Genomic DNA, 23,957 nt, shown 5'->3' on the forward strand with positions numbered 1-23,957 from the left:
GGGCCAGCCAGGCCCTAGAGGTAGCAAAGCTTTCCTGTGGCCATGCCTTTCATACGCAAACCAGCCCACCCAGACCCCACACCCCAGCCACCTCCTCTCACTCTATCCACATGCCCTGATCACCCCTGGACAAGGTGTCGGACAACTAGGGATGGCCCCTCTGCCTCAGAGCCTGCTGAAATTGCTCAGACTAGCCCATCCTAAACTCGCTTACCCTGCTGTGCCTGGTGCCCGTTCCCTCCTTCAGAAGTCACAGTAAATGCTCTGGTCACCTCTGGCCACCTCCTCTGTCTCCCTCTCCCTCTGCCTCCTGACCAGCTCCAGTGCTTCCCTGTGGCCCTCGGGGCATCGCAGGTCCCCCTCTCCTGGAGTCTGATCTGTAAGTGTGACAAACTATACTCTGGCCTTGCTGCACCTGAATAATGACAAAACCTACGTTTTAAAGCATGTACCTAATTTGCTTTGGGGGGTTTTATCCTTCCCGGGTGTGAGCTCACTGTTCATATTCTCCCACCTCATCCTCCTCCCCTGGCTCCTGGAGTCTGGTAAGATGGAGGTGGCCTGTGCTCTGCTGGGGACACTCAGCTGCAGTCTGGCAGTGGATGGGGACGTGGGCTCTGTCCCCCATGCATCAAGCTCTACACCTGGGAGAAGGAGGCATGTGCTCACCCAGCCCAAAGAGCGAGACCATGGTGGGTCCCGAAGGTGTGATACAGGTGCCCCTGCATCTCTGGCAAGATGGACCATCAAGCCCATTAGCGTTTCATGTGGCCTAGTTGTGAAAAGTCCAGATGTTTGGGACCTAGCTTGGCTCTCCTACCGGTCACTTTTATGATTGGGGGCAAGTCATGTATCTCAATAGTGAGAGGGTTGAACCAGATGATCCTGGAGAACTTTCCAGATCTAACCTTCTAGCACTGTCAATTTATGTATCTCTGTTTCTTAAGGAAGGCTTGAGCACGCTGGGGATACGTCAGGGAAAAAGGCGGGAGACACAACACCATCTTCCCCATCTCCGTATTAGCCTAGTGAGTCCCCTGAAGGTCATGGCAGTGATAACGGTAATTCCTATGAACAATAACGGCCATAATAGAACCTGGTGGAATATAATTACACATACACTAACGTTTCAAAAAATATTAGGTGAAAGAGTGAGATGGAGCCATTAGAACAAACTGCAAAAAAATTTACAACATGTCAGATACTCTTTTATGATACAGGAAACTTTTTAAAAATTATAAAACCCATAGTGGGGAAAAAAAATTTACATAGCTCTGCACAGAGGAGTAAAGTAAAATGTCCAACCTGATCATCTCAGCACCCGGGTGGATTATCTGCATGCCGCGACTGTTTACCCAGGGCCAGCCTAGTGCCAGTCACGGCTCGTGTGTTATGCGTCTGCAGGGAAAGTCTGAGCAGCGCCATGTGTCGCCGAGGAGGGAGCATCGGAGAGGTTCGGTGACTTACTGTGGTTGTACAGCTAATAGGTGGCAGAGCCCTGCTTCCATTCCAGACATGTCTGAATCTGGAGCCAGACTTTCTTCAACCACCCCAACACTGATTCTTGGGGGACCTCAAAGTGAACATGTCATAAAACAGGAGCCCTTCTGTGCTGTATCACAAGCTCGGAAGCCAGGACTTTTATATACTCACTATGTCACCTGCTGACAACTTATACTGTAATTATGAAAATCATTGTAAGGTTCAGGTATTTGGGGCCATGATTCTTCAGCCAACTCTCCTTGGAGTCTTTGGCCAATTCTCCTCATCACATTGCAAAACGCAGACAGGGAGCTGTGCTCACCAAGGGCTGGGGAGACCAATGGTTACTCACGTTGACAGATTCTTTGCCGTTAAACTTGACTCGGATCCTTGGCTCCTGAATGACATCCAGGTTGAAGCCGGTGATGGTCAGGGGCGTGTGGCCGCTGGGAACAAGCAGAGGTGGTTGAGTGAAACCCCTGAGGTCTGGCATGGGGGACCTTAACCACTGGTATTGCCTCTCAGGAGCCAGACTTGGGCTGCAGGGTTCATGCCACACGGCAGCCAGGTGCGACCCTCCCACCCTCTGCCTCACCTGGCAATGCTCCACTCTGGCTCGATGCGCTGCACCCGAGGGTCGTCTATGTACTCGAACTGCAGGTTATTGTCCACGTGGGCTCGGTCGACACTCACGGAAACAGGTACTGGGCCCAGCCCGTTGGATGAGGGGGGTGAGACACACACGATCTCATTCATCGACCTCCTGACAGGGAGACAGTGGGGGTTGAGAAGAAAGGCACAGGCAATTGGGATGCTCCCGGGTTCGAAAGGGGCTTTCCTTGGTCGCAGGGAATGGCCCAGAGGTGGGCTCCTGCCCTTTGGTGCTCTATGCTGTGGAACACGCCCCTCATCAGTGCAGATTGGTGCCCTCTTTTTACCTGAGCCCCAGCCCTAGCTGGATTAAGGAGGTAGCAAGTTGGAGAAGAGGGTTGGAGAAGGTGGGGAGAGACAGGGCTTCATGGGCTTTGGGGGAACTCCTCTGTCTGAATTTCTAGAATATGACTATTTAGCCAGTGCCTAGAGTCTGGTCAGGCAGTCAGCAAACACTCATTGAGCACCTACTGTACGTAGAGGTGAACACCCAGTCCTTGCGCTTGTGGAGTTTATGGTCCAGGGAGGAGATTTTCAGGGAGATACTGCTGGCTTCCCACCCACGGGTTCTTCCAGAATTCTCTTAGGGCACTCTGTATCCCCAAGGCTACGCGAGTGGCTGACAAATGGTAAGTGTTCAACTTTTTACGCACAAGGGATGACCTGAGCATGAGTCTGTGCTTACAAGGACCGAGACCATGCAACCTCCATGTTTCTCAAGTCACCAGAGCAGGGACTGAATGAATGCTTGATCCTGATGGTGACCGGAGAGCTCCCAGGAACCTTCTTCATCTGGCATTCTCATGGGCCTCACTTCTAATCATTTCTAGAAGTATCCACCTCCTCTGATACATGGGGTATAAACTGACAAGTGGTGTGTATTTCTCACAATGACTGGAATGGCATTTGGGTCCACAGTGTGGCGAATGACATGGAGGTGATGGGCAGGCCCATGTGTGAACATGCAGGGGAACATGCGTACAGCACACGCGTCAGAGGTACAGACGGCCTCCGAGTTCATCTCACCCGTAGAACTCGCAGGTCTGGTTGCCCAGGTGCACTGCCACGCTGCTCCCGGCGCCGAGGTAATGGCCTGTGATGGTCACCATGGTGCCTCCCGACTCTGGCCCTCGGATAGGGTTGAGTGACAGCACAGACGGGTTCTTTGGAAGGAAGCAGAGAAACGACCACAGCTAGACCCAAGGACAGAGGGAGGAGCTATCTTCGTGCTGGGAGTGGAGGTGCTTTTCCTGCTCTTTCCAATCCCAAATGCTCTCTCTCTGCTTCTCCTGCAGCTGAGGCCCTTTCTAGGAAGAGTCTCTAGGCATGTCCAGGGAAGGCCACGTATCAGGATTAATTAACTCCCTGGAGAGTTTCATGCTCATAACACTGAAGGGAAAGCAGAGGTGACACTGACTAATCTATCAATTAGTTTACAAACTGAGAACAATTTGAAAACATGTCTCTATCTAGAGCCCGTACTGATTTTTGGGCACAAACTCAATAGGGATCAATAAAGCGTCCCTGCCTGGGCTGGGCCACCATGAGGGGAGTCCCCACCCATGGCCTGTGCATGTGTCCTTCTGTCTCCCCTTAAGCATGGGAAGGGCAGAGCAGGATTCCTAGTACAGAGATCTGTCAGTAAACGTTAGGGTGGCTTCTCTGACTCGTACTGGGAGGATGGTGTGTGGCTGGCTGGGACTTTCTAGCAAGCTCACTAAGTTATAAAATTAAGCCTGAAGCTTCCAGGAACTGTCTAGCCTCAAATGTATCAGGCAGCCGAACTAAATCAGCAAAGAAATGCTTCTGCCTAGAGGCAGTGAGTGGAGTGGAGAGTGCATTTAACTGAGCAGCTACACAGGCATGAATTCTAGTCCGTCTCAGCCACTCACGGTGGGCCCCGAGGTGAGTTTTGGAATCTTTCTGGACTTCTGTTTGCTCTTGTCAAGTGAGGAGGGTGGGCTAGGTTATCTCTAAAGCCCTCCCAGCTCTGACATAAGACAGTCCTCTCCCCAGCTAGTCCTCCTGCGTGTGCTTCTCACACAAGCCCCCGGTTGCCCCAGGGAGGAGGTAAAGTACATTCATTGGCTGCAGACAGGCCGTGGTACTCTCCGATCTGAGAGAGAAGAGTGTAAGATAAAGCTAGAGATGTCAGGATGAGAAGGCAGAGGCTGGAAAACCTAAAATAAGCAGTAAAATGTTTTAGAGAGAATAGAATTTTGTGGTGTAAAGATTTTTTAAAACTCTTAGCAAGGCTGGTTTGACCCTATCTGCTAGTGTTAATGCTTTTTAATGAAGTGCTCGATGTAGCAATGTAGGTAAGTGTCAGAAAAGGGACTTCAGGGCCTAAGAAGCCAAGTTATTGATTGCGTATAAATATAGCCCTGGCGGGCTCCAGGGCCCCAGAAATAAGTTATTGATTTAGTATGAATATAGCGCCAGCCTTACAGAAAGCCTTTGCGACTTGACTACCTGTTGCCTGAGCTTGAAGTGATGTTTTCAGGTGTAAGTGTGTGTACGTGTGTGTGTGTAACCACATTGACACACAGAGCGATCTCATGGTCCTGTACACAGACACATGTCTCTCTGCCAGATTTCAGTAACATTTCTAAACTCCCACTTAAAACATCCTTGGCAGAAAACAAAGCATGGAGATAAATATAGACCCGACTAATTAGGTCCCTCAGGCTATGTGTCCTCACTAGGCTGGAATTAGACTAAGAGATCACATTGGTGGGAGTCCAGGATCCACTTTCGAAGAGAGGCCAGGTTTTGCCTTAGTTAGAACTCTGACCTTTGGCCCTCTGGGACTCCCGTCTCCAGAGCTTGGTTACTCACAGGCCCATCTCACCCTGGAAAGACAGGCTCACAAAGCAGCGGGGCCAGAAGTCCCCTTTTCTGGAGGGTCCCTTTTCTTTTGCTTGGCCTGCAAGAAGCCTGGTGGTGCCTGGCTTGGGAGGGGAGCGGGGGCCTTCGTGGGGGAATCTGGAGCAGATGTGTGCTCTTGCCGGGCACCAGCGGCCCGGCCTCAGACTCGCTACTCACCACAAAGGTGTACTGCTGATGGGACTTGGTCATGAACTCCGGCTTACACTCGCCAATGCACAGGCGCACCGGCCCGGAGGTGGTTCCCACGAGAGCATGGCCCATCTCGCAGACGATCCTGAGGAGAGAGCAAACCTTCCGGTGAGACGCTTAGCAAGAGCTGGGATCCCTCCCTACCTGCTCACCCAGTCGTGGCGAACGACGCGGCACCGTCTTGCAACAGTGCTAGACCAACTCTCAGCTCGCTCACCCATCTAGCTGTGTGACCTTGGGTGCAGTGCTTTGCCTCTCTGGGCTTCAGTCTCACCTGTATGGTGCAAGTGTTTATTGAATCATCTCTAAAGCCCTATGTGCCTCTGATATGCTATGCTGCCTGATTTTGTGACCAAGCCCGTGGACCCCCTTTGTCTAGCGCAGTGCCTAGCACTGCGTAGGTGCCAAGTATCCATGCAATAAACCGAATGCTCAACAGGGAGATCTAGGGGCAGCCATTTAGTTGGTGTTGTCTCCTCCGTGCCAAGCCGACATTGCAACACTCCCTCAAGGAGTGAACGAGGGCCTGTTTGCCAGGCTGATTGAATTGTGGTTTGCTTCCTGCAGTGAGTTTTTAAAAGGGGGTAGATAATCAGGTGAGATAGTGAGAGCTCCAAACAGGAGCTCCCGGCAGAACGGGAGGCAGTAGGGAAGGGGTGGGGTGGAGGGGATGAGTTCATTAGGCCAGCAGTTGACAGCGGACTCCCACTTAATCAAGGGCTGAGTGTGCTGAGCTGGTGGGCGAGGCGGTCACGCGGCCCTGGGTCAGAAGTCACGTCTAGCGCTAACTGGCGAGCTGGAGGGAAGAGGTGTGCAGCTCTCTCTCTCAAGCAGTCCAGATCGATACCCGCCCCCCCGTGATGACTTGAGAACAGTTCCGCAAGCACATGCTGGTTGCCTTAGTCACAGCAGCCTTCTGGAAAGGGTGGGCAGCTGAGGTGGGGAGGCGGGGGGATTGAAGAAATCAGGTTCTTGGGGTAACCCTCTTGCCTGAAATTGCAGGGCCTGGCTTGGGTGGGAGAGGGCCCTGCCAGGCTCAGCAGAAGCAACTCCTGAACCCCGTTTACGAGTTCAGAGCAGTCTGGTGCTCCTGGTAGGTTTGTTTAGTGGGGAGTCAGAAAAACAGATCCCCCCCACCCCACTCCACTAATCCCCGGCATTATCCTGGCACGGTGGGGAAGATCCGTGTTTAACCGAGCGATGCTTATCTCAACAGCTTCTCTAGGAAGGAAGGTAACTAAACAGAGATTTCATTTCGATGTAATAAAACTTGCATTAAACAAATATGCCGCATGCTCGCACACACGGCACGCCGCTGATCTCCATCTCCTTCATAACAGTTAATCCCAAATAACTACTTTCACTCCTGGCGAATATTTACTTAACATGCAATAACTGTCTTACTACGTTTAGCATATTAGATTCAACAAGGAAGTATCAAATGCACAGGGAAGAATATTCTCCCTTCCCTTTCTCTGTGAATAAAACTATTAATTATGAACCCGAGTAAACACGATCGTGATGATCAATTAGTATTTTACACGTAGCTGTCTCCTTAAACCTCATTAGCGGAGCATTCAAGAAGCTTAATTTAAGATAGTATGTGTGGTTATTTTCAAGCTGCTACCTGTGTGGAATCATGACTCTCCCATCCCGTTTCCCAGGCCCTGGCAGCTGCTCCTGTTTCAGGCCCCCTGCCATGCCACAAGCCATGCCCTGCGCTGTCAAGGCGAACCAGAAGAGAATCAACCACCTATCGTGGGTCTTGGGGGCAGGGGAGGAGGAGAAGAGGGAGCAGACAAGACTCCTCCCTCTCTTCTAATCAGGGCTTGCTTGCTCCTCACTCATCACCCGTGGACACTCTGCTGGAGTGATCCTTCAGAAGAAAAAGAGGAAGAAATCATCACAGGCTTGAAGTGATGGAAAAAGGAAATACGAGAACATGTGAAGGTCATGGGCAGTATTGAAATGTTCTTCCTTGGGCTCTGGGGCTGTCTGGGAGAGGAGAGGCCTGGCATGGCCCTGGTCAGCTGTCCCTGATGCAGTTAATGCTCCCCTGGGGCCTCTTGGCACCCCATATTTTCCAGAACATTTTCTCACTTGGGGTTTATGTCCCAAAAGATAAGCTGTACGTATCAAGCCCCTGGGAGAAGAACAACGACTGGGAGATGGACGCCACCTGTGTGACCGAGTCTGAGCACCTACAGTTGACTCTGAGTGTCCCCCACCTGGAAGGGCCTGGGGGCTGGGCTGCGGTGGGGGCCCAGAGCTGGCCATGGGAGCCCTTCCTTGGCCTGGAATGAGTGGGCAGAGGCCTGTGTTCAGCAGTGGGCTATAGAGAAGGGTTGGGTTGGGTAGGTCTAAGAACTGGACAGGAGTCCCAAGGAAATGCGGCAGCACTGTAGAAGAATTCAGCCACCTCTAACTTGTCTTCCCTTTAATTCCTGGGACCCAGCGTCTGCAGGGAAGGACGGAAAGGCCTTGAGTGTATAATGTTTGTTGTAGGCTCTTGTTCTCTGAGCTCAAGGCGCTAGGGGGTTAGAGGGAGAAGCCAGGGCAGCTGCCGGGGTAGAAAGGTTACACTGAAGAACGAGCGTTATGCCAAAGCAGATTCTACACCTTTAGAGAATAGCTATAGTTTGCCGAGTGTGGCAGGATCTCCTGTCATCCTCAGGCTCTGCTACTGGGTGGGTCTTATTATCTCCATTTTACAGACAGTGAAACTAAGGCTCAGACATGCCAACCGACTTATCTGTGGCCACAATTTGGACAAGTGGCAGAGCCCTGATTCGAATCCAGGTTAGCTTGGATCCAAAGCTCAGGCTTTCACCACTCCACTCTACCGCTGCTAGCTTTAGTGGGATGATGCTCTGTATGTGTTTTGAGGAAAGGACAATCTGGATACGGCAGCAATGATAGACTTGAGGTTGTTGGCAGGGGGTGGTGGGAAGGCCCCAGCTGGGTTGCTAGGGCTCTGAGAGCATGCCACTTGCCCCCCTGCCTTCTTGGCTGTGGACGACCTCAGGCAGTGGCGTGCATACCCACTCCTCCTTTGAGCCCTGCCAGTCAGCAAGGTTCCCGTGGTTTGATTTCTGGGGGCCTCCTGCCTCCCCTGTCTCCTCCCTACGTCCCTGGCGCTCTGGGCTCCCGAGGTATTATTAGGACACACTGGCGGGAGATGCCTACGTTGTCCCCTTATGACAAGGAAAATTGGACCAAACAACTGTCCAGCTTTGACATTTGAGGACTTGACTGCTCCTTGTTGACAGGGGCCTTCTAGAGACACATTAGTGCCACCAGTCAGCTTCTAATGGTGGGAGTTGCACATACCACGGGGCATACAGTTCACCGCTTTTGACATCCTAAGGACCACTGCAGTGATGGCAGAGCTCATCTGTTCCTACATTCCTATTTTCGAGATGAGATCTTTGAGGCACAGGGAGCAAAGTGACGTGTCCAAAGTCACCTAGCTCATCCATAGCTGAGCTAAGGCTTGACCTCGTGTGCCCTGGCATCCGGACCAGTGTCCCTGCCCCCGCGCCACACCACCTCCCATAGACTAGCACAGATGGTGCCTCACTCCCTGGGCTGGGGAGCACACGCATGTTGCATCCACCCGGCCGTGGCTGCGTTCACCGATGAAGCAGACTGCAGGGGGGTCCTGAGGACCCCAGGTGAGTCTGCCCCACGCCGAGCCCCTGTCCCAGGAGGGGCTGGGCCACAGCCTCAACCTGCATCCCATTGCCCAGAAAACATCCTGTGACTGAGTCATTGGCCCTCCACAGACCTGTGGGATGCTGATTGCAGGACTAAGCGGGGCCCTTTAACCAACATTAACCTAATTGCTGAGTGATAGATGGCGCGGCACAAGCATATGGCGAATCATTACTGTGCCCGCGAACCCTGCCCGCACCCGGGACTCTGCACCGGGCCCATTTAGCCAAATTCATCTCTCACAGACATCTGTAATGATCGTGCCTGCTGCTCACTGCCCGGGATGGAGGCTTTAATGATGTTAACAAACTCCGAAACCTCGAGAGTGGTAATGAGCCCGGCTCGGCTGGAAACCGGGCTGCATCCAGTGAGGCGCGGGGTGTGCTCTCTGCCGCCTGCCCGCCCCGCGCCTGGGGACACGACGGTGCTGGTTTTCTAGGGCGACCACCATCCTCGGCAGGGACCCGTGGGGACCCTTCACCCCCCCAGGCTCCTTTCATATCCCCACTTCCGGCTTCTCTCAGCACTTTCTCCTCCGTGGCCCTGGGTGAGCAAGTACCTTTAATTTCGTAAACAGAACGGAAGCTCCTCGCATTGGCACAGCACGTTAGGCTGCTGAAGGTCAGAGATCGAACAGCTCGCGAAGGTCTGGGGTCTGGTCAGTAGAGGAGCCGGGGCTAAAACGTGGTCTCATGACATTCCGAGGGCCAGCTGCCCAAGAAATTGCACTTCTCAGCCAAAAGCGCTACCTCCCACCCCACCCCACCCCCAGCCATTTCCTTTGCAGGCCTGCGGCATCTCACCAAGCTGGAGACGCGTCTGTGTCCAGAGGCCCAAGGCAGGTCCTCAAGGCCAAGGTGGACTTGGGGTCAGTGTGACTGAGCGCCCGGCCCAGTCTGACAAGGCGCTGGGCTCCGTAAAGACCTCTGCGGGCTACGCTGGCTCCTGTCCCGCAGCTCTCACCTCCTCCTTGGCTCAGAAGCGCTACTTACGTCACTTGCCTTTGCCCTCCCTCATCTCCTTCTTGCGGGCCCAGCCAGCCTTGCTGGCAAGATTCGCTCCTTGCAGGGGTAAGGCTGTCAGGGAAGGGCCAGACCTGAGGGATCTGAGGCTCAGGCCGGCTCTTTCTTTGCCCCTGCTGTGGCCAGCAGGCAGCGCACAGCCCTCGGAGTCTGGGAATTCAGCCCTCCTGACGCCGACTCTTCTCTGGGCCACAGCAGAGCCTCAAAGCCACAACCTGCTGAGTCACGGAATTTCCAGGCGGCCCCTGCCCGGGAGTCCTGCCCCATCACTGGTCGGGATGGGAAGGAGCCCTGGACAATGGGTCGGGAGGCTCAAGGTCTAATTCTGCCTCGGCCACTGTGCCCTGAGTGAACGGAGGAGAGTCACTTCACTCCTGGAGTCTTTTGTGCGCTCTTGCTTTGCAAAGTGGAGATAACAGTATTTACCTCCCGGGTCCTTAGCAATTAAAAATGAGACAGAGGATGAGAGAGTGCTCTGTCCACTGGAAAGTGCTGATGGAAGATAAAGAGCTGTCATGTCCATGGGGTTGCTACTGAAGGCTGGCTCTGGGGCGGTCTGAGGGGAGGACCTGAGGCTGCAGAGGGTGGGGCCGAGGGAGGGAAGCCCCTGCCCCGACCTCATGCTCTTGGGCATGCTCCTAGTGCCCCGCGCAGGGCTGTGTTCTCCATGGAATCAGAATGGTTTGGCGCAACTTTCCAGGATAAACCCCGTAACGTGATCTGGCCCCTATCCTCCCTTTCTCCTTTGGAGGGGTGGCATCCCTCCTTCTGCCTGCCCGCCTCCAGCTCTGTGCCCACCTCCTGCCCACCTTCTCCACAGAGGCTGCCACTGCCAAATGCACACCCCAAATTGGAACATATGTCACTCCTGGAGCCCCCTTCGCCTGTCCGCCACTACATGCCTATTTTCTAATTTCCAGCTGACATTTCCCTTAGTGAAATAAATGAATTTGCTCCGGCGGAGGCCCTGCTCGGATTAAGCTGCTGTCAGAGCCCCATGCACCAAACAAATTGTTGCCCGCAGCCCACCGTGCAGGATGCATTCCAATGGCGGCTGGCAGGGGAGGGCCTGGGGGACCTAGGAGGGGCCTGAGCTTGTCGGGAAACTGTCTCAGTCACACCAGTGGGCGGGCAAAGACTGAATGAGGAGCAGCGTCAGCGCCGGAGCCCTGATGCCAGAGAAGCCAGGGAACAGGGACTCAAACAGCGTGAGACCCTCTGAGGGTGGAGGAGGGGGAGGGTCTCCACCCTGAAACTCCCATTGGAGAAGGGCCGGCCAGGGCGGACTCACTGCTCGGCGATGATGTATTCCCCTGGGAGGGGTGTGCAGGGCACCCCAGCCACCTGCACGTGGTGGGCGATCTCGGAGAAGTCCAGACCCAGGTTCACGCCATGGATGGTCACTCGGGTCCCTCCTTCAGGTGGTCCGGACACTGTCAAAATCTGCAGGAGGGAAATGGCATTAGCGAACCCGGTGGGCCTCAGGAATAGGAGGGGTATCCTCTTTGTCCTCCCCGAAAGGTGATTTTGATGGACATCTGGAATCTGGGTGAACTGAGGGTGCTTTCTCCACTTTCTAGCTTATCTAGGCTCCTGCCATCATCTTCTGTTTTATGCTACATCCTCAGTTCTTTTAAGTCATTCATTCGTTCATCCACTTACTTAAAAAAATTATCGGAAAGACACTCGAAGCAGAAAGTCATCGTTTGAGACTCGCCTCTAATGCACTAGTCACCTGATTATGATCATCACGGAATCTCTCTCTGCATTTCTGTAATCAGCACTGCCAACTTTGCGGGGAGCTTAGGAGCACCAAACGGAGGGAGTGCTTGGGAGCATTTTTGGAAACCAGAGGGCTTTGTAATTGTGACAGTGTTATTACTGCCACTGCTGTGTGCTAGACCATGTAGGGGGTACAGTGATGAATACACAGGAAATTTGCCTTCAGGGAACTTAGAATCAGGAGGATGAGATAAAGAAAGCACATAAATATCGCTGATTCAGGGTAGGCAGCGATAAGCTCAGTACAGAGGGGGAGCTGTGGGAGCTCAGGGGAGTCCAGATTTGGGGTGGCTGCAGGGGGACGATCAAAAGCAGAGAGTGTGTTTGACACTGTTCTGCAAAAAATCCTATGACACATGTTAGGACCAAGGAGAAACAACTTTAGGATTTTCTAAATCTTTGCTGGCTTCCTGTTAACAAAGATCATTTATTTATTCATTCCCTAATTCAGTCACCAGGTGCTGACTGCCCCATTTTGCTTTGACCCAGCGAAAAAGGGAACGGCAGAATCAGCTTCTCCCACGCTGTAAACTTCTGTCTGGGAGGTTATCAAGCTCTTGGAAAAGTGCAGTTCTCTGAGATCCAATAGATCCTAGCGATTAAGTTCATACTCGTGGTTCACAGTTCCCGGAAGTAGGAAGAAATCAGAAGTGAACTCAATCCCAGACAGCAGAGGAACATAGAATTTCAGAACTGGAAGGGACCCCAGAGTATCTTAATCTGAGATCCTTATTTTACAGCGACAAGACTGAGACCTGGAGAAGTCAGGGGTGTACCCAAGGCCTTGAGCAACTTGTACACAGAGCTGTAGAAAAGTCCAGTGTTCTTTTCAGTACACCACAGGAAAGGCACGGCAGAAGACGGAAGGAGGAGGGAAGGGGACTTGATCAAGATCGAGAGTCCACTAGAATCTCCCAGACGGTCCTCTGTGTCCTTGGTCACTTCTGGACAGTCTCCTTCTTAACCCTGTATGTGCTGGTGGAGTGTCCGGTGGGGTGGCAGAGGCAGTGTGCCCCAGGGTGGAGAGGATGGATAAGATAAGTACAGGGGAAAATGCTGTGGAAAGCTCTGGAGACCCTTCCTGCCACCCCTTTCCTCTGCAGGTGTGCTGCCCTCTTCCTGTGACGTGGGCATCATGAGTTCTGTCTCCAACCCAGCCACAGAACCCCGAGTGAGAGGCAGCAGAAAAAGCTGATGGTGGTGGGAGGAGGACCAGGACAGGCCTCCTTCCCTCCGTGCCAGCCCTGCACACTCATCTGGGGGCTCATCTTACCCAAGTCACCTTATCTGTGGCTTGGACTTCCTTTTCTGGGAATAAAATACCCCACTTTATGAATAAACATAAACAAGACACATGAACTGAATCAAGGGAGACAGTCAAGGTGGCTCAGAGGCATCTCTGCATGTTGGGGTTGTAGGCGGGGGAAGTAAGGACAAGTTGAAGAGGGAAGAGCTGGGGTGAGGAACCGGTAGCCCCAGTGGCTCTTCTGTCCCTGGACTCTAAAAATATCCCTCAATAATACGTATTCTGGTTGTTCCACTCTCCCCTGGCACAGTTCCCTGGGGGATCTGGGACTCCTGAGCTCTGCGAGATGGACTCTTACTAATGAGAATCAGGGAAGGGGCTGCTTCCACCCCCGTGAAGGAGAGCATCACAGGAGAGAATTTGCTTTTAGCTCCTGGTTCTCCTTTGATCCACTTGCAATGAGCTTCACCAGCCCCTCCATCCCCTCCCCCAGCCACCTGGATGGCACGAACCCACCTACCCAAAGGAGCTGACAAAACAGTGGTGATTGGTTCTCTCTCCTTCCCTCACTTTTATTTTTAAAATATACGTTCTTGTGCTTGCTGCAGTTAATTACAACCTTTCAGAAAAGCTGTGAAATGAAATCTTTCTGGAAAGCCTAAAAATATTTCTTGCAGGTAGCATGTGGGGATTGCATTGTGAATGCTCAGCGGTGTTGGCAGTTTCCACGGGGTAACTTGTCCCTGCTGGTAAGTCACTGTCGTGTTTTCCTCCCAACATTCAGGGGTCGGTGGCAGACACATGGTCTCGGGCACTGGGGTGCCTTGGGGTCCATTTGTTAGCAAAGAGCTGCTCAGAAGCATAAGTCAGCTTATACTGTTTAGAGAAGGAAGATCTTTTTTTTTTTTTTTTTTTGGTAAATTATTAGCAAGTGTTATAGTCTTGGCGTGAAGATACAAGTCAAAGAGATGGGTAGTTCCAGCTAACAGCTGCTGGAATCCAAACCAGGAGAATCAGTGTCCTCGTGGGTCATTAAACCAGGCCCGCAGGGCTTGGGAAGCGCCTGGGGAAGGCTGGATCTTCACGAAGGTCTTCATTCATGCTGCTGCCAGCACCCAGGTAGGTGGTGAGGGAGTTCAGGGAGACACCTAAGCAACTGCCATGCTCTGGGGCTTACAGGGATAATAGCTTATAGCTTCCTTGCTTAAAGCAAAGCTGATGTATAAAAGTCTGACTTTCCAAAACATAGATGAGGTGGTGATTATTTGATTTGCAGGAGGATTCCCAGGGCCTCCATTACGGATGACTTCCAAATCTATATTGTTGGCTCAGCCCTCTCTCCTGAGCTCCATAGCCGTATATCCAATTGCTACTGGACATCTCCACTTCCACATGTGTGTCCCTCAAGTGCCTCAAATTTCACCACGTCGAAAAATGAACTCTTAATTTTTCCTCCTCCCACCCCCAACCTGATTACCCTCCTGTACTCTCTTTCGAGGTCGATAGACTCTCCATGCACCCAGCCAGCAATCTTGCAAACACCTTCAAACCGTTCCCTTTGCCTCCCCCACGAAGTATGATAAAGAAGGTCACCAGGCCCTATCGGTTCTCATTCCCAGGTGCCTTTCGAGTCTGTGTGTTCCAGAGTCGGTATTCAGCAAGGGTCCATGATCTCTTCCCCACACTACCCACAAGGGTCTCCATGTAAAACTCACTTCCTCATAGCTGCCGGTGTGGCCTTCGTGCACCCACACACGACCAGGTTACTAGTCACTTGCTTTGAAAACCTTCAATGGCTCTGACCACTGCCAAGGCCAAGTCCCTAGTTCCTAAGGCTGGCCTGGCATTTGTGGTCCTTCAGGTTCCACCTCTTTTACCTCTTCAGCCATGTCTTCCATTCTGTAATATGTCCTCCATGTCCTATCCAGATACCAGTGGTGCCTTTACACACAGTACCCTTTAAAAGTCCCTGTGCCTTTGGACATGTTATTCATTCTCCCCCAGCTTAAAAATCCGAGAGGGTCAAGGTGGAGGTCTGTGTGTGGAGTTCAAAGGAGCAGAGGGAGGCATTCTAGAGAAGATAGCCCCTGCCTTCCAGGTGGCTGAGAATGAGTCCAAGGGCCATGCGATCTGTGTGGTGGCCTGGGGTAGCAAGCACCCACATCCTACTTCCCGCATTTCTCCTCAGGACCAAGTATTTGGGAGAGGCCATGGAGGGGAGTCTTGGTGGGAAAGGGTTTCTTCTTCAGAGAGGGACTGAGCAGGATCCTGTAGGACACGACCTCAGACCAGGCAGCTGCAGGGTCTCAAGTCCCCCTGGGGACTCTGCCATGGTGGCTCTCTCTTAAAAGTGGCTTTGGATTGCAGGGCCCCAGGGCTACATTCCACAGAGTTGGTTCTCTCCAGAGCCAAGTCTAGCCTTCCCACACGGGTCTATAAAGGGGCAAGTTGGATGAGTCGCCAGCTTCTGCTTACAGAACTCCAGGGCAGTCCTTCCAGATCTGGAAGGAGCTCTGGGGCTGCAGGGGAGGGGAGAGCTAACCTCCCACAGAGGGGAGGGTGAGAGGGCAGGGTGGAGTCACATAGAGTCCCCCATTGACAGAGGTGGGACAAATATGGCTGGGATATTAATCAGGTCCACTTGGCCAGTTTCAGATGGCCCTTGTGTTGCTGGCTACTTTGGGATAAGGAAGAGAGATCGTCTGATGCTTGGCCTGCAGCAGGAAGAGAGCAACCTCTGGAGTCTGACAGTCCTGAATTTAAACACTCGCTCTGATACTTACAGCTATGTGACCTTGAATATCAATGTCCTCATCTGCAAACAGATAATAATGCTTGCCTCGCAGGGATGATGTGAAGACTAAGTGAGATAACATTTGGAAATTCCCTAGTATGCTGGTTTAGAGAGCAGGTCTGGCGATTGGTAATTTCCTTCCCTGTGTTTCCCTGCACCTATGCCTTCCTAGATGACAAAAACGTGGGGTGTTAGAGTCGGTAGGGTTAGCGGTGGTGGAAATCTTCTTATCCGTCTGGAAGGACAACACACAGATCAGGCAGCTCACAACGGAGACACTGGGTGACGCAGCTGGACAGGGCTGCTCGTGGCCTGATGGGAGAATGCCACAGCCTGGGCTTGGGCAGGGAGTGGGGGTGATGGCAGGCCTGGGTCTTGGCTTTGGGGGTTCCGGGCCCTGCACGGGAACATATTTTGAGCCAGACTTTACGCTTTCACCCCAAATACATTTGGAAGGACACTGGCCCTGTCTGAAATGGTCTTCATTATTTCCTCCCTCCTGTCTGGCCATTTCTTCCCCTGGCTATTAGCCATTCTTGGGTAGGTGCAGCATTTCACAATGAAGCCAATGAATTCTTTCAGGGAAGTAATTCTGAATGAGATGCCCATGCAAATAATGATAGCTTGGGGAGAGTGTGTGTGTGTGTGTGTGTGTGTGTGTGCATGGTGGGGGTGGGATGAGAGGAGGGAAGGGAGAAGAAAACCTGTTAAATCATCTGGGAAGATTTTTAGATATTGACTTATTTCATCCCATGCTTTTCTACACATTTTATACCGCGGATCACAAATCTGTCTAAATTCTCCCACTGCGGACCTTAGAAGTGAGAGCTAGAAGTAGGGGATTGGGGAGAGAAGGGCCCAGAAGCAGCCGTTGTTGCTGGTTGGGGTAAAGGGGGTGACTGGGGCTGTCCCCTGTGTTCCATGCCTGCATCATCTGTGTGCTCCCCCTGTGCCTGCCCTGACACTTGGGGTTCCCCAGAGTCCTGGCTCCGCCCTCTCATGGACCACAGTTATGCGCCACATAATGATGTGTAGGTCAACGTTGGACCCATAAGATTATAATGGAGCTGAAAAAGCCCTGTCACCTAGTGACGTCATAGCCATTGTAACCCTGCCGCCCAATCACTACGCACACGTGTGTGGTGACGCTGGTGTAAACCAACCACTGCGCTGCCAGCTGTCTAAAAGTGCAGCATATACAATTACGGACAGTACATAATATCTGATAATGACAATAAACAGCTGCGTCACTGGATTATGTATTTACTATCCTATGCTTTTAATCATTATTTTAGAGTGTACTCCTTCTACTTATTAAAAAAAAAAAGTTAACTGTAAAACAGCCTCAGGCAGGTCCTTCAGGGGATATTCCAGAAGAAGGCGTTGTTCTCACGGGAGATGACAGCTCCACCCACGTTACTGCCCCTGAAGACCTTCCAGTGGGACAAGATGTGGGGGTGGGAGACAGTGATAAGGATGATCCCGACCCTGCGTAGGCCTAGGCTAATGTGTGTGTTTGTATCTTAGCTTTTAACAAAAAAGTTTAAAAAGTTAAAAAAAAAAAAATTAAAATAGAAAAAAAGCTTATAGCATAAGGACAGAAATAAAGAAAATATTTTTGTACCGCCGTACAATGGGTTTGTGATTTTGCGTGTGTGTGTGCGTGCATGTGTATCTTTTTTGTGTTTAAAAGACTTTTTATTTTTAGAGACAAGGTCTTTCTACGTTGCCCAGGCTGGACTCGAACTCCTGGGCTCAAGGGACCCTGAGTAGCTGGGACTACAGGCACATGCCACTATGCCCAGCTTTGTGTTTCAAGCTAAGCGTTATTACAAAAGAGTCAAAAAGATTTTAAAGACATTTTTAAAAATAAGGTACAAAAGTTACAGTAAGCTAACTTATCATTGAAGAAAAAGTTTTAAATAAGTTGTGCGCAGCCTAAGTGCGTAGTGTTCACGAAGTCTACATTAGCTCTTGGTAACGTCCCAGGCCTCACACTCACTCCCCACTCGCTCGCTGACTCATCCAGAGCAAGTCCTGTGAGCTCCATTCTTGGTAAGTGCCCTATACAGGTATATCGTTTTTTAAAATCTTTATACTGTACTTTTACTGTATCTTTTCTATGTTTAGATATATAAATACTTACCATTGATAGCGTCACGATCGCCTACGGTGTCCAGGGCAGTGACATGCTGTGCAGGTGTGCACCCTGGGAGCTAGCCCAGATAGCCTGGCTGTGTCGTAGGCTACACCACTCAGGCGTGTGAAAGTGCCCTGTATGGTGTTCGCACAGCAGTGAAACAGCCTAATGACACATGTCTCAGAATGCATCCCTGGCGCTCAGGGACGCATGGCTGTACATGTGCTCTCTGGGAGAGCTTAGGGGCTCCCAAAGTTACAGGGCGTGAAGCCGTATGCATTTGACATGCTGTGCTCCCCGCCCACAGGTGCTTGCCCCTCCTCGAGGCTCCGCTCAAGATGCTCCTCAATGAGGCATCACTGACTCCCCAGGCAGGGCCAGTAGCCCCTTCTCCCAGGCTCCCTCCGCCCTGTATGAACACCTCCAAGACCACAGTCGCTACTCTGGACTGTAACTGCTCATTTCTTCGAGAACACGATAACTATCTTGGGACAGCAACTATCTTGCTTTTCTTGGCAACCTGATTCTCAGCACACAGCCTGAAACAGAGCAACTGTCAATAAATATCCCCAATTCTCTGTTACTAGGAACTGCTGTTCTCAACTGGACGCTAGAACAAACTGTGTTCTTTAATGAGGACGGGAAGAATGGAGGTGCCTAAGTGTTGCTTAAAAGCGATGTAGTATTTTAACGTTGGGTTCATTAAGAAGTGCCTCCTGCGATCTCTCTGGCTTTAATTCGAGCCAATTTCTGGTTTGATTCCTCATCGAATGGAGGACTGAACAGCTGCCTCCTCATCAAACACCTTTCAGATACTGAAGACAGCAATTAAGTCACCCCTGGCCTTCGCCTCTGCAATTCTGCTAGGCTTTTCTCTGAAGCTCTTGTTTTCTAAACACTTTGATCATTTTGGATGCTTTTCTCCGGACCGTCGGGTTTCTGTGCATCCTCTGAGAGTGTAGTGACCCCAACTAGACTCGAGGCTTGAGCAAAGGCCTGACCGGCCGCTGTGCAAGAAGAGGGCCTGAGAAGACAACTTCCTGCGCTTGTCACACGTGCCGTCAGCCAGGCTGGCCACGCGCAAAACCTAGTGGAGGGTAAACGTTTGGTATCTTTCTCATGTTCCTTTTCATTTTTGTTTCTGGGGATTTTCCCCTATTTTAGGCACCTTTCACTCTGCTATTCTCTCCTCCCTGTATTTGTATCTTCATGGGACTTTAAGTTGTGTTATTACCTGTCTTAAGGGTATTAGCATATTGACCAGTTGTAGAATAAAAAGTTTATCTATCCTTTGCAGGACTTAGAAGGAAAACATGGCAAACACTTTAGGGTAGAGGGCTCCGGCTAGCAGCCCCAAACCTGAGCATGCCCACGTCTAAAGGTGGCTAGTCCAAGTCCTGGCCATGTGCTTCTTGGGAAGATGAGGTCAGCAGGCCGTGGCACCAGGCAGGCAGGCCTAGGCCAAGGCACACGGTAGGGGACTAACTGGGAGACCCCTATCTTCTGCGGAGGCCCTCTCAAAGCTTCCAGGAGCCTCTGGTTTAGGGAGCCACTTCTCCACCTGCTCAGACCCCACCTTGACAGCAGCACAGCCCAACTGAGCCCTGGTAAACGCCGGGGCACCCCAGCCAAATCTGTATTCCTGCCAGACTCTGTCATGTTTGTTTTCCTCCGTGGGTGCCGTGACCTGGAAAGCAGCCGCGGTGACGCTGCGCCCGCTCCCGTTCCTGCAGCCACTGACTGAACAGTTCAGAGGGAACTGTGCCACAAAGCCGCCCGAGGGCGAGAGCAGATGCAGCCGATTAATTACAGCTGGGGGGATGCGAAGGGCTGCAGCGGGGAGCAGGGGAGCAGAGCGGGAGGCCCAGGGGGCTGGGCGGGCTGTGGAGCCAGTGCTCGGGCGGCTGTGCCTGGGCTCAGACTCACGCAGAGCCTTGGAAGGGCAGAGTCGGGGCCTCCATCAGAGGAGGGGCGCCATCAGAGGAGCTTCACAAAGCCCAGCCCCCATCCTACAGACCCCATCTCTCTCTTCCTCTGGTTATGTCTCCTGGCTGTTGGAGATGGTGCGAGAGAAGCCAGAGCAAGGCTTCGCCTCCAGGTGTTTGAAGAGTCTGAGAATGATGGCTACCATTTTTACGTTTATTAAGTGCTTGTAATGAGCCAGAAATTATCCCACTTAGGGCTCAAAACAAGCTACGACGTGTTATTATCATTCCCATTTTACAGATGGGGAACAGTGTCCCAGAGAGGTTAAGTAACTTGCTCAGTGTTACACAGCGAGTGGCAGCCAGGTCTGCCCAGCCTCTGCTTTTGGCCTCCGCACAGCACTGTCTGGGTTGACCAGCCTCCTGCCCTGGGAGAGACCCCTAGGTCACCAACCATGAGGACTCCTGCCCCAGCCTGCTCTTGGCTTCCCTCTGTTTGGCCATCCAGCTGCTTACCCTTGGCTAAAGCCCTCCCTGCTGCTTCCCAGGGAGCTCTGGAGTTGGCTTTGCTGGCTGCTGCCTTTGCTGCTGCCCGCTCTGGCTCCCTGAGCTTCTCAGCATCCCTCCTCCTCCTCTCTGCCCCCGCCCCGGTGATTGTCCATACTCCCCTCCTGGCCTTGCCCCTCTCCCTGTGCATTTCCGGTCTCCCAGAGGGTGCTGGGCACGGAGACCACAGACTTTCTTCTGAGCAAGAGCTTGGTGCCCACTCCTTTCCCTGCTCTGGCTCTGTGGGTTGACAATTCTGTTTGTCTAAGTGAGCTCAGGAAAGAGATGAAGGATAGGGTACTGGTCAAATGCGGGGGCTCCAGAGTCAAGTAGCTGAGGGTTAAATCCTGGTTCCAAAACTTATTAGCAATGCAACTTCAAGAAAGTTATCATACCTCATAGTGCCTTCATTTGCTCATCTGTAAAATGGGTCTAATAATAATCATAATTTCTGCCTCATACAAGTTGTCTCATACAAGGTCTAAATGCAATGACATATATGAGGTGCTAAGAGCAGTGCTGGGTGCAAGGGAAGCGTTGAGTGGATGTTAGCTATGATTTCTCACGTGATTAGTTTTGATTAAGAAGTCTGGCAGAAGTCAGGCTAACTGAGGTACAGAGGAACAGTGGCTTTGTTTCCACAAGTGTCCTATGGAGGTATTGTTCTTGGTGGGGACTCAGGGCAGGCACAGACAGGCTGACGTATGGAGGGGAAGTGGCTGGTGTAGACATTGTCCAGCACGGTGTTGGTGGCCTCTCTGATGGGCCTGTGTTGCTTTTGCCATAGTCTTCAGCAGGCGATCAGTCCTCACCACCGAGTTTGTAAGAGCAGACAGGAGACACTGACATCAGAGCCTCCTGGGGGAAAGGGGGGTCTACTCCCGGATGGCCTTGGCCCCATCAACATCCCAAACTGATGGTCATGCTCTGTATTAAAAGCTTTTGTGTCCAATACTGGGGTTTCAGGTAGGTCCTGTTCTTAGGAGCCGCTTAATCAGGACCAGCCAGTGAGGACAGCCATGGATGTGTAGACAGCTCATCCTCTCCTTCCTAATCCACTCACTCCTGTCCTGCTGCTTAGCATTCTCCCCAATTTAAAGGGCAGTGATGCCAACTTCATACCTGCAAGTTTCCATCCCATCCTGACTCCCAAAGATACCTGGATGCTGGTCCAAGAAAGCAAATTGTCATGTTCTCTTCCAGCTTGGTTTGTGTGTGCATGTGCGCGTGTCATTGTGTGTGTGTGAGCATGTGTGTGCACACCCTTCATGGCAGGCTAGAGCCCAGCTGATGGCTCTGTCAGAATCTGTGGCACCGGTGGCACCAGTTCTCCTGCCTGGCGTGCATGCTGGCTGGCTCTGTCTTAGCTGATAGTACATTCAAAACCTAATTGTTATCTCAGCAGAGTAACTCCATTATTCATCCTGACACCATCCCCCGTTAGCTGTTTGTTGCAGTGATGTTATATTAATGAGGCCTGCAAATAAATGAACGGGAGATCAGAGTGCCACCTTGTTTCTCAGGAAAGCTGGCTGACTTATTTATTTATTTGCTGGGAACTTTGCAGTGAGTCACTCTGGCTCCGGGCACCGGTGGCTTTTGGCCTTTCCTGCAGAGATTCGGTGCAGCCTTGCGGATAAATACTTGTAAATGTCCCAGCTCCCCAAAGAGTTTCACAAATGTATTTGCATCAGAGAGAGTCCAGGAAAAACGAACATACTTTTAATTATTTGGGCAAGTGGAGAGCAGAAGCCAGCAGGAGTGATGGATCATCTCAAATTATTAAGGTATCAAAAAATATTTTGAGTTTGGTTTTGGAGGGCAGTATACATGGTTTTCCACAGTGGATTTTCTTTCCCAGTGACATCTACCTAAGATAATGTTAAAGAGAATTTGTATTCCCTGAGCATGGACTAGTGAGGTGTTGGAGAAGTTACCGAGGTTGAAAAATTCCTAAAGTAAAAGCTACACGGTGGTCAATGGAGAGACGACTGTAAACCTAACCACCCCACCCCACTGCCTGGCATCAGTGTGGCCTCACTGGGGAATGTGGTGGGTGGCTTCAGGGACACGCAGGAACATTCACAGCTTAAGGGTGGTAGCTTCCTGGTCACTCCCTGAGGACACCAATTCTGGGGGTTCATCTTCTGCATCTCAAGCCTGCTTTGCCTTTACTCCACCCTGATCTCTGTTCTCATCTGCAGGTAGAGCCACCTGCGTCTCATCCTCTGGGCTCCCCCATCAGGCTGAGACGCTTGAGAGGTCCGAGCTGCCAGGCCAAGGAGTCCAACTTTCACTTCACTGTCATCCCATTGGTGGACATAGCCAAAAAACACCTCACAACTGAATCAACCCTGGTAGCTTTAAGAAATACCTGGGGCAGAAGTTAGAGTAAGGCTTACCCCTGACAGGCAAGAAGTGATTGCCCTAAGCTCAAATACATCCCCCAATTCTGTTCTTGTTATTTCTCCTCCCTACTCATAGAAGTAAGTCTGGACCTAACTATGTTTAGGAAGACAGTAGGTGGAGGTTACTTTAAGGCCCAATACAAAGGGTAGCCATTGTTCCCAGTTTGTCTGGCATCTCTTGGTGTCTTCCAAGAGGATTGTGATCCTGAACACAGAAATTGTTGGTACACTTGGGGTGGGGTGAGGTTGGGAAATGCATAGCCAAAGAATACCCTCCACCCCTCTGACCAAGAGAGGGGGTGTGGTGTGGTGGGGGGCGTCTGCCTTCTGGAGTTAGAAGGCTCCAGTTTTCAATCTCTATTCTGCCACCAACCAGATGTGTGACTTGGGGAAAATTCTTTACTTCCCTAAGCACTGTTTTCCCAACTCGTAAGTGAAGATAATAATAGCTATCTGGGGTTGTTTGGATGGTTGTTTGGAGGAGTTGTTTGGAGGAGTTGTTTGGAGGAGTTGTTTGGAGGAGTAGAAATGTAAAGTGCACAGAGCTTGGCACATGGTAGAGTCTTGTTAAAGAAAATGAATTATTATTATTAAGACTCTCAGAATTAGAGTGTTGGCTGGTCTGTTCATGTGCCCGGCATGAGGTTAGTGCCCTTGCTAGCTGTGGAGACCTATGTCCCTATGTCCCTGCTGTAGTCCTCTTTGCACAGGAGATAACTGCAAAGGGTATGGATTAGAAGTCTCAGTCCTAGGCCCTTTGGAGGAAGCAGCGTGGCCTCCAGGGCAGGCAGTTCCAGCCTCTTCCAGGTGGCCAGTGTCCAAGGACAGGCTGGGGTTACACTGGGAGAGGCTGCACCCCTGTCTCCCTACCCAGGACTCACGTATACATGTGACAACTGTCAATTGTAGCCCAGTGCATGGCACACAGCGGTCATTAATTAAATATTCATTTGATGAATGAATTAATTTACTTGGAATTGTGGCATCTTCTCCCTTTGCTTAGAATGCTCGCTCTCATGGGTTGAATTCTGTCTCCCCAAAATTCATATGTTGAAGCCCTAACTCCCAGTCCCTCAGAATGTGACTGTCTTTGGAGATAGGGTATCTACAGAGGTAATCATGTTAAAATGGGGTCATTAGGGTGGGGCCTTAATCCAACAGGACTGGGT

The 23,957-nt window shown here is 51.5% G+C and overlaps 1 protein-coding gene across 1 annotated transcript in view; it reads right to left on the reverse strand.

The window, feature by feature from the left end:
• The window catches only part of PLXNA2 (plexin A2), a 207,309-nt gene that overhangs the window by 21,560 nt on the left and 161,792 nt on the right, over positions 1-23,957 (reverse strand). Inside the window, exons 13-17 of the mRNA XM_012638836.1 lie at positions 11,239-11,390; positions 5,179-5,296; positions 3,160-3,296; positions 2,078-2,245; positions 1,835-1,928 (exon numbers count right to left, since the gene is read on the reverse strand). Coding sequence (XP_012494290.1) covers positions 1,835-1,928; positions 2,078-2,245; positions 3,160-3,296; positions 5,179-5,296; positions 11,239-11,390 — 669 coding nt within the window. The remainder of the gene's footprint in view (positions 1-1,834; positions 1,929-2,077; positions 2,246-3,159; positions 3,297-5,178; positions 5,297-11,238; positions 11,391-23,957) is intronic.

Source organism: Propithecus coquereli, unplaced genomic scaffold (assembly GCF_000956105.1).
Source record: "Propithecus coquereli isolate 6110/MARCELLA unplaced genomic scaffold, Pcoq_1.0 Scaffold135, whole genome shotgun sequence".
NCBI classification, from domain to species: Eukaryota; Metazoa; Chordata; class Mammalia; order Primates; family Indriidae; genus Propithecus; species Propithecus coquereli.